Genomic DNA, 9,682 nt, shown 5'->3' on the forward strand with positions numbered 1-9,682 from the left:
GTTTCATTGTGTCAGGACTCATATTGGGTTCTAAGTCTGAGGCCTAGGCTTGTTTTTCTTTCTCTCCCTTAAAAGAGAAGTTTATTGAATTCATTATGCTGCTTTGCTTAGAAAGTGACAAAATTTGACTTAAGCGATTTTAGTTTTCCTATCATTTCAATCTAACTTAATTAAATTAAAAGTTAATATTGCCGGGCGGTGGTGGCGCACGCCTTTAATCCCAGCACTCGGGAGGCAGAGCCAGGTGGATCTCTGTGAGTTCGAGGCCAGCCTGGACTACCAAGTGAGTCCCAGGAAAGGCGCAAAGCTACACAGAGAAACCCTGTCTCGAAAAACCAAAAAAAAAAAAAAAAAAAAAAAAAAAAAAAAAAAAAAAAAAAAAAAAAAAAAAAAAAAAGTTAATATCATAAAACATAACACTATGATCTTCCACCTATGTTCATTAGCTATGCAAAAGGTAATGTGCATGCAAAGCTATTCAAATTGATGTTTCTGGTTTCTGTAAGGAGATAGTTATGAGAAGATCTTAAGCTACAATAATTTTTGGTCTTCCTCTAGTATTAATTATATACTTGGCAAACTATATAGGAAAGAATTTAATAAGATTATCACATTTACAATATTGACAAAAAATTAAATACCTAGGAATAAATTTTTAAAGTGGGCAGAAGATCTATGTACTGAAGTGCAAGGTGAATGAAACTGAAGAAGATGAAATAGACAAATGCCTTGCATTCTTGAGCTGGAAGAATTAATTCATATAATTCCGCATTCAAAAATAGATTCCAAGCAATCTCTACTGAAATGCCAGTGATGTTTCACAAAACTATAAATAAAAAAATCTTAAAATCTGTAAAGAAAGACAAGACTTCAAATGTGTAATTTTCTTCAAGAAGAAAAAAAAAACAGAATAATCACATTACCTAATTTCAAAGACTATAAAAGTTACTATAATCAGAAGAATGAGGTGTTGACTCCAAAGGAGACACAGACTAGTGAAACAGAATTGAAATCTCATAAATAATTTCACAAATTCATGGTTTTTTGTTTTTTGACAAAGGTGTCAAAGGGGAAGGAATTGTTTCTTGAATATGATGCTGGAAATGGTGGTTGACCACATGTGGAACAATGAAAAAAGAACCTTATCAAACATCATGTACAAAATTCATTTCAAAGTTGATTAAATGTTTAAGTACAAGGCATGATACTATAAAACTATTTAATAGAAATTCATAGAAAAATGTAATATTGGTATAGGAAATAATTTATTCATTTTAGTATAAAATTATAGTCAGCAAAATAGACTGAACGTTTTTATAACTGGAGTTAACACATTATAGTTGAAAAATTCTGAAGAAGTAGGCTTTAGATTTTTCTCACTAAAAATAATTATTATATGAGTTAATAAAGGTAGTCTATAGTTTGAGTTAGCATTTTCCACAGTACATACATATACCTAAACATCATATTGAATGCCACAAGTATGTAGAACTTACAGAGGAAGAAATATGATTGTCCTCACACAGACAATAAAATCATGTAATGACACAGTAAGAAGGTATTTATTATCGCTTTTCGGCCTTTTGGCTAGGATCAAGTGTAAGGTATTTATTGCTTGGCATGGTGATGTGACCTTTAATCCCAGCACTTCAGAGGCAGAGCCAGATGGAGCTCTGTGAGTTCAGGCTAGCTAGGACTACATCTTGAGACCCGGTCTCAAAAAAATGGGTGGGGGGAGGCATCTATCAGCAATTTTGAAGATAAAAACCTAAGCTACTATTGCTAGCACTTTGAGCTTGGACTTTGAGTTAGCAGAACCGTGAAGAATCAATTTCTGTCATTTAAGCCACCAGTATATGCTATTTTATTATGGCAGCATCAGTAGACTGTAGTACCAGATCAAAGACAGATGGGTGATTTTGGAGACCTGAGAGAAAGGGTGATTCCTAAGAACTGCTTTGTGTTTCAGGAGTTTTTGTGCTACAATTTTACTTTAGAGCAATGGCAATATTTTTTAACTAGACTGGAGTATTTACACCACATTTTGATGTACGATTATTGTAATGTGTAAGTGGTTAATTGTGGGATATTTTATTGTGGAAAGCATAAATAATTCAAAATTTACATCTTAGTCATACTCTTCAGAAGCATCAAGTACATTCACAATGTTACAATTTTTTTGTTTTTGTTTTTTTGTTTGTTTGTTTTTTGTTTTTTGAGACAGGGTTTCTCTGTGTAGCTTTGCGCCTTTCCTAGAACTCACTCTGTAGACCAGGCTGGCCTCGAACTCACAGAGATCTGCCTGGCTCTGCCTCCCGAGTGCTGGAATTAAAGGCATGCGCCACCACCATTACAAAATTATACCAATAGTTATGTCCAAAATATTTCATCCTTTTAAAACTGAATCAAGTCTCCATTCTTCATTTCCTCCTTCCTATAGCCTGTGGTAACCACTTTTCTTTCTGTCAGTATGAATTTTCCTATTCTAGATAACATATTTTAGGAAAGTAAGAAAAAGGAAACAAAAAAATATAGACATAGAGGATCTTGGCATAGATGTATCTTCTGATACCCAAGCATAGACAAAATGGGGATCCAAATTTTACCAAAAAAAGGAAATATAATTAGTGAATATATTTGTAGGAATGATGGCAAAATTAAAATTAATTTTAAAAACTTAATATAAAGTTGACTTCATATTTTTTAAAAAATGAAATCACAACAATGACCAGCTATTTAAGATATTCCAATGGTACAACAGTAGCACTTACATCTTGGAGGTGACCAACAGTTGTCTTATTGAACTTTAAACTTGCCATGGTACTGTAAGCATAGACAACTATCTTGCTGGAGAGGTCATAGATCCTAGAGGAAAAACTACTGCTATCATTTTCCTAAATCAATATATTTCTCATTTTGTAAACACTTAGTCTTTTTTTTTGGTTTTTTTTTGTTTGTTTTTTGTTTTTTTGTTTTTTTTTTTTTGTTTTTTGAGACAGGGTTTCTCTGTGTAGCTTTGTGCCTTTCCTGGATCTCGCTCTGTAGACCAGGCTGGCCTCGAACTCACAAAGATCCACCTGGCTTTGCCTCCCGAGTGCTGGAATTAAAGGCGTGCGCCGCTGCCACCGCCGCCGCCGCCGCCGCCACCACCACCACCACCACTCACCACTTGGCTCTAAACACTTATTCTTTTTTTGTTTTTTTGTTTTTTGTTTTTTGTTTTGTTGTTGTTTTTTTTTTTGTTTTTCGAGACAGGGTTTCTCTGTGTAGCTTTGCGCCTTTCCTGGAGCTCACTTGGTAGCCCAGGCTGGCCTTGAACTCACAGAGATCCGCCTGGCTCTGCCTCCCGAGTGCTAGGATTAAAGGCGTGCGCCACCAACGCCCGGCTTAAACACTTATTCTTATACCCACAGATAAGTATAGCTCTTATCCCTAGTTTTTAGGCTTCTTTTTGCATCAGGTGGAAACTATTACAAAGATCCACAGCTGGTCAAAATGCAGAAAATTAGTGACTGTGGATCTCATAGCTCCAATTTGTCCATCTACAACACAACTCTCACATCTAAGGTTCAGGTTACATAGAAGAAGAGGTGAAGATTCTCAGAGCCAGAGGACCAAGATGCCTACTATGAGACAGTAAGTATCTTCTAAACATGAGAGATGCTGCACTCAAGAATATCAACAGTGCCGGGCGGTGGTGGCGCACGCCTTTAATCCCAGCACTCGGGAGGCAGAGCCAGGCGGATCTCTGTGAGTTCGAGGCCAGCCTGGGCTACCAAGTGAGCTCCAGGAAAGGCGCAAAGCTACGCAGAGAAATCCTGTCTCGAAAAACCAAAAAAAAAAAAAAAAAAAAAAGAATATCAACAGTTTAAGTGATTTAAACAAGACCTGCATAATGACAACACCAGTTGACAAGCCAAAATGGATGAGAAAAATTTCACAAAGCCCACTATTAGATAAAGAGCTACAGGTAGTCAATGGCTACTGGGGGTGGGGGAGAATTGGTTTTCTCCAGGGATGAGCCCTATCTTAGATAGGTAGTCAGCTCTAAACTCATGTATATAAGAGCAACACTAGATGGACTCAGTTGTGTGTGTGTGTGTGTGTGTGTGTGTGTGTGTGTGTGTGTGAAGTGTGTACACATGTGCAAGACAGTAATAATTAATTGTACAAGAAGAGGTCCTAAACCCAAGAATCAGTAGTGGGTAGTAGGGAGAAATTGGAAGGAGAGAGGGAAAGATAGAAGTAACGTGAATACAGTGTACTCAGGTATAAAATTTTCAGAAATTTAAAAATTTTCTAAAACGAAAATGAAAATTTCAGGTAAATGGAAAAGATTATGCTGAGTGGGGTAACTCAGGCCCAGTCAGACAAATACTGCATGCTGTCTGTGCTGTCTTTAACGTGTAGATCCCAGCCTCAACTCTTTTTTCAACATGAGTACTTGTGGAAGCCAGGAAGCTTGAAAAGTCACACTGGGGGAGGGGAGTTGCCTTAAATGGGGGGTGGGATTTTAGAGCATAGGTAAAATGAAGGTTTAGAGGAGGCATATTAGGGGTGGAAATGTTTAGATGAGGAGAGGAGTGGATGATGGTCGGAGATAAGAAAATGGATCAGGGTTTATTAAAATGGAGGGGGGTATGAAAAAATAGGAAAAAGATGAGGTTGGGTGTGTTCATGGCAATATGAGAAAGAATTAGGCAAGCTGATGGGGGGAGAATCATCAATAGATTTACTCAGCTGTGAACTCTGCAATCTATCATAACAACTAGCCCAAGATATGCTCACTGGCGCAATGATGGAATGGAAGTGGCGGTGGTAAGGAAACCATCAGCCTTCTAATTAGATCCAAGGCCAATTCCCACAGGAAGGAACTCGTTCTTGGTACCCTAAATCTGGCCAAGAACTCTGGCCGGGGAGGCCCTAGGTCCTAGGAGAGAACCTAGTGCTGATGCTAATGCTTTGACAAATGGGCATAATCTCAAGCTGCCTTCTAAATACCCATCCTTATAAATATATTAGTGCATCTCTCATCGCTCATCAGAAAAACTTCTTTGTGTTGTGGGCAGAAGCTAATACAGAGACCCTTAAAGCACAGAGAATAAGTAACTGAGGTGCTCAACCCAAAATGGGATGTCTTATCCCCCTCCCACCCTCCCCAAGGCTCAGGGGCAAGCTCAGAAGAGGGAGCAGAAACATCATCAAAACCAGAGGAGGAGGATGATGGCTGCATGGGTGATGGAAAAGCTCATGAGGCCCCATTCTTAGCAGAGGAGCTATTGGCAGTTGATTGCTGCCCGGAGAGAAAGAATATGTTATGCTCAGGAGTGTAGGCCCTGATAGGTTGTCCATGGCCCAGTGGACGACACCATTTCCATGTGTATATGGGGAGCATGAATTTGTCTCTGTGTGCTATATTAAAAAAAATAGAGAAGGGAGAAAGGTGGTGGAAATCTGGTAGGGAAGAGTGAGGGGTGCATGTGATCCAAACACATTGGATACACACAATTCTCAAAGAATAAATTAAAAAAAATACATTTCATCTTACCAAATAGCCTAGACTTTTAACTCTGTAGATAGTTCAATATTGCTTATTTACTATGAAACAATGAATCTTATAAAATAACTCCTTTTTAAAAACAATCAAAATAGAGAAACTGGAGAGGTGGCTGTGTAATTAAGAGCACTTGCTGTTCTTCCAGAGTACCTGAGTTCTCTTCCTGGCTCCTGTGCACAGGTCCTGTGGCTCACAACTCCTTTTAAGTCCAGTTCCAGGGATCTGATGCCCTCTTCTGGCGTCTGCAGGCATCCACCCATGTGGAATGTACAGAAACACATGCATACAGTTAAATAAAACAATAAATCTTCAAACGAAATGCTCTCTCTGTCTATTCTTAGGGTGCAGGATCAAGATGAAAAGGAGGACCCCACGAAGGAACTTAGCATTTGCAAGCTGTGCCTCAATGACTGTGTATGAGAAAGTGGAAACAGACTGACCTGAGCACCCAAAGTATTGGAGCTCACACTCTCTCCAAATCTCTGTGAGGTTTGTTTGTTTGTTTTTGTTTTGTTTTGTTTTTCGAGACAGGGTTTCTTTGTGTACCTTTGCACCTTTCCTGGAACTTACTTGGTAGCCCAGGCTGGCCTCGAACTCACAGAGATCCACCTGGCTCTGCCTCCCGAGTGCTGGGATTAAAGGCGTACGCCACCACTGCCCGGCCCTCTGTGAGATTTTAGTTTTGTTTGTTTCTTGGGTTAGTTGGTTGGGTTTTTTTTTTTTTTTTTTTTTTTTTTTTTTTTTTTTTTTTGAGACAGAGTTTCTCTGTGTGGTCTTCGTTGTCCTGGATCTCACTCTGTAGACCAGACTGCCCTTGAACTCACAGAGATCCGCCGGCCTCTGCTTTCCAAGTGCTGGGATTAAAGGCGTGCGCTGCCGCCGCCGCCGCCGCCGCCGCCGCCACCACCACCGGGCAACCTCTGTGTTTTTTAAAGCTAGATATATTATCAAATCCTTTCACATCAGGAAAAAAGAATACAATAACTAACATGAAAATGACATAGAAACAATAGTAGAACTGAGGTGTCAGAAGAATTAGTAAACTTGAAGGTCTAGGTCAGTTGGGGTCATCCATCTGAGGAACAGGAGATTTTTAAAAAAGATTGGAAAAATGAACACAGCCTAAGAAACTTCTCAGACTCCACCTAGCATACCAACATGTATAATGAGCTTTTTAGATGGAGAAGAGAAAAATCGTTTGAATTATGGGTATTGCTCAAACCTAATAGCAAAAACACTAATAATCTATGTGTCTAAGAAGTTTGATGAATGGGATAATCTCAAAGAGATAACAAATACGTTTGTAAAGTTGCATGCGAGCTCTACATTAAACATATCTTAATGCTTTTTGTATTAGTTGTATTGGCTGTCTGTCATCCGTCCTTAACAAAAATAGATCAAATATTGGAGGGGCACCAGCCCCAGGCTCTGTAGTTAGGCAGAAGTATTGTAAAGTGAGATTCAGGAGCTGAGCGTTCTTGGCAAGGCCGCTTTTCCCCTCTAATTGAGCTGTCACAATTGGTGAGAACGGGCATCTGACAGGGATTCTCCGAGAACACAGCCAGGTAAAGCAATTGGAGTCAGGAAGCCTTCCCCTCCTTTTCTTTGGTGCAGGATCAAGGTGAAAAGGAGGACCCCACGAAGGAACTTTGCGTTTGCAAGCTGTACCTCAGTGACTGTGTATGAGAAAGTGGAAACACTCCTCTCCTTTCTCCACTCTCCCCCTAAATGTGCATTGCTTCCCAGATCCTCCGGGGATGGGAGGTGGGGAGACAATTGGGGGGTGGATTTAGCTAGGGTGACGCTTTGCTCACGTGACTGGCTTGTTGCCCACGTGGGCACCAGCCCCCGCGCCAGCTAGTCCTGCTGCGGCTACCTGTACCCAGCACCCGCATTCACGCAGCACCATTTCCTTGCGCTGTCCTGGTTACTGTGAGCCCCGAGAAGGCACACAGGCCTGTCCGGGGTTTCCTCAGGTCAGTACGGAAAGGCTGGCTCTGCCGGCAAAGCCTGACAAGGGTGGTGGGGGTGGCAGCTAGAACCAGCGGTAGCGGGAGGGGAGGGGGAAGGAATCGGGGAAATTGGTGAGGAGGGGACAAGCGGGCGGGGCGGGAAAAGGGAGGAAGGAGGACCCCGCAGCAGGCTCTCTTCCCTCACCCCACTCCTGATTCGTTTTAGAGCGGGGGGGGGGGCGGTGAGGGGGCCCGCAGTGCGACGGGGAGACGCAGATGTGTTCTGAAGTGATCCACTCGCACTCCAGGCTATGAAGACAAACTGACCCGGACCAAAGGGAGGGTGGGGGTGGGGGAGGCTGCCTCCAGAGTCCGAGGGGGGAGCGCAGAGTAAAACGGAGTTTGGAGAGCATCCCGATTTGATGCCCAAGGCCTGAAAAGAAATGGCGGCTGGGGTATGCGGGGGGTGTGTGACGGAGGAAAAGGTTGGGTGATGAGCACGGGCTGCAGGACAGGTTCCCCTCTCTGCGCATCCACTGACCACGCAGCCCCTGCCCGTGTCCTATCTGTAGGTCTGCACCTCTGTTGTTCCCAGCGCATTGTGACATCTGAAAAGGAGGATCGACCTGCCCAGGATCCCTGCAGGTCAGTGGATAATGGCAACGTGGGCAGAGGCACAGGCAGGATTTGGGACCCCACTGCCAGTCCCCTCCCAAGCTACGCCATGCAACACACACAGGGCTTGCTGCGCTGAAGGAGCACGGAGAAGGTGGCAGGACCTGTCACGGCATAGCTGTCTCAAGGGTGGAGGAGGGGTGCAGGCAGAAGGCACACTTGGAGGGCTGGGACAGCCACGGGGACCCCACGAAAGGGCCAGATATAAAGACAGATGTTAATGAGCCCGTATTCTGCCCGGTGTCTCAGGCTCTCACACCTCTTCTTTGCTTTCTGTTTCCCCACCTTTACCCCCAGGACAGGAAAAGGAGGGAAATCTTGACATGGAAGAACTCCGCGGTGAAAACGAAGGGAAGCTGGAAAAGGAGGGAAAGCCAGAAGATGAAGTAGAGTCTGAAGATGAAGAAAAGTCAGACGGGGAAGAGAAGCCAGACAAGAAAGCGAAGCCAGCACGCCAGGGGAAGCCAGGGGAGGGGGCAAAGCCAGCCGAGCAGGGACAACCAGATGAGGGCAAGTCAGAAAAGCAGGGAAAGTCTGAAGGGGAGGGCAAGCGCCAAGGGGAGGGCAAGCAGGATTCCCAGGCAAAGCCAGGCAGCGAGGCGCGAGCCGCAGAAAAGCGCCCTGCTGAAGATTACGTGCCCCGGAAAGCAAAACGAAAAACAGACAGGGGGACAGATGATTCTCCCAAGAACTCCCAGGAGGACTTGCAGGACAGGCATGTGAGCAGTGAGGAGATGATGAGGGAGTGTGCAGATATGACAAGGGCGCAGGAAGAGCTGAGGAAGAGGCAGAAAGTGGGAGGTTTTCACTGGATGCCCAGAGATGCACAGGATGCACTAGTCCCCAGGGGCCAGCGGGGAGTGAGGGGAATGAGGGGCGGAGGCAGGGGCCAGAGGGGCCTACATGACATCCCATACCTTTAATGCCTTTGGCCTTCGATTCTGAGTTCTCAGATAAGAAAGAACACCGCTGGCCCTGCTTCCCCTGGTAGATACTTGCCAGGCCCTGTGCTTCAACCTTCAGCCAAAACTCTGCTTTAGGTGTCACTGTCCTTTTGACCCAACTACAGTGCTCTCTGTCTTTTAGTACAGGATTTTCACCCATGTGCATGAAAAATATGTTCATGGTACACTGTAAAACTGAATAAAGAAAACAGTTTGCAGAACCATAGATAGAGTATCAGTTTGTTTTTGTAAGAATGTAAATGTGTTTGCATAATAAATCTGTGCACAAAGAAAACTATGAAAGTGTGTGCTCTAAACAGTTAGCAATGGCTATTCATGCAAGACAAACATAAATAGGTCTCACATGTACTCAAAACTTAGTTGTACGACCTTTAGTTGGGGATGTCTCTGTTATCCCTCTACTGTGTGCCCATCCTGGGTCTTTCCTAACATTGTCAGTGGGCGTTGCTGTCACTACCCCTGTGTCTCCCACTCTATGATCCCTCTATATGTGTCCCTTTTTTGGTTGTCTGTGGCCTTCCTTACAATCCTTC

At 43.3% G+C, this 9,682-nt stretch overlaps 1 protein-coding gene across 2 annotated transcripts; it reads left to right on the plus strand.

Annotated features, from left to right (window-relative positions):
• The first annotated feature begins 7,388 nt into the window (after positions 1–7,388).
• Positions 7,389–9,431, plus strand: LOC102907497 (transcription elongation factor A protein-like 3). 2 transcript variants are annotated; one of them, XM_006993880.4, is made up of 3 exons: positions 7,389–7,533; positions 8,082–8,154; positions 8,482–9,431. In XM_006993880.4, the coding sequence occupies exon 3, from the start codon at positions 8,508–8,510 to the stop codon at positions 9,105–9,107; it is 600 nt and encodes a 199-aa protein (XP_006993942.2). In that variant the 5' UTR covers positions 7,389–7,533; positions 8,082–8,154; positions 8,482–8,507; the 3' UTR covers positions 9,108–9,431. The 2 variants fall into 2 exon arrangements, with proteins under 2 accessions (XP_006993942.2, XP_042125144.2); XM_042269210.2 differs by lacking the exon at positions 7,389–7,533 and adding an exon at positions 7,921–7,964.
• Positions 9,432–9,682: the final 251 nt, after the last annotated feature.

Source organism: Peromyscus maniculatus, chromosome X (assembly GCF_049852395.1).
Source record: "Peromyscus maniculatus bairdii isolate BWxNUB_F1_BW_parent chromosome X, HU_Pman_BW_mat_3.1, whole genome shotgun sequence".
Classification (NCBI taxonomy): domain Eukaryota; kingdom Metazoa; phylum Chordata; class Mammalia; order Rodentia; family Cricetidae; genus Peromyscus; species Peromyscus maniculatus.

Coding starts and splice junctions, on each gene's coding strand:
- LOC102907497 (XM_006993880.4), top strand. CDS start 8,508: ATGGAAGAACTCCGCGGTGAAAACGAAGGGAAGCTGGAAAAGGAGGGA.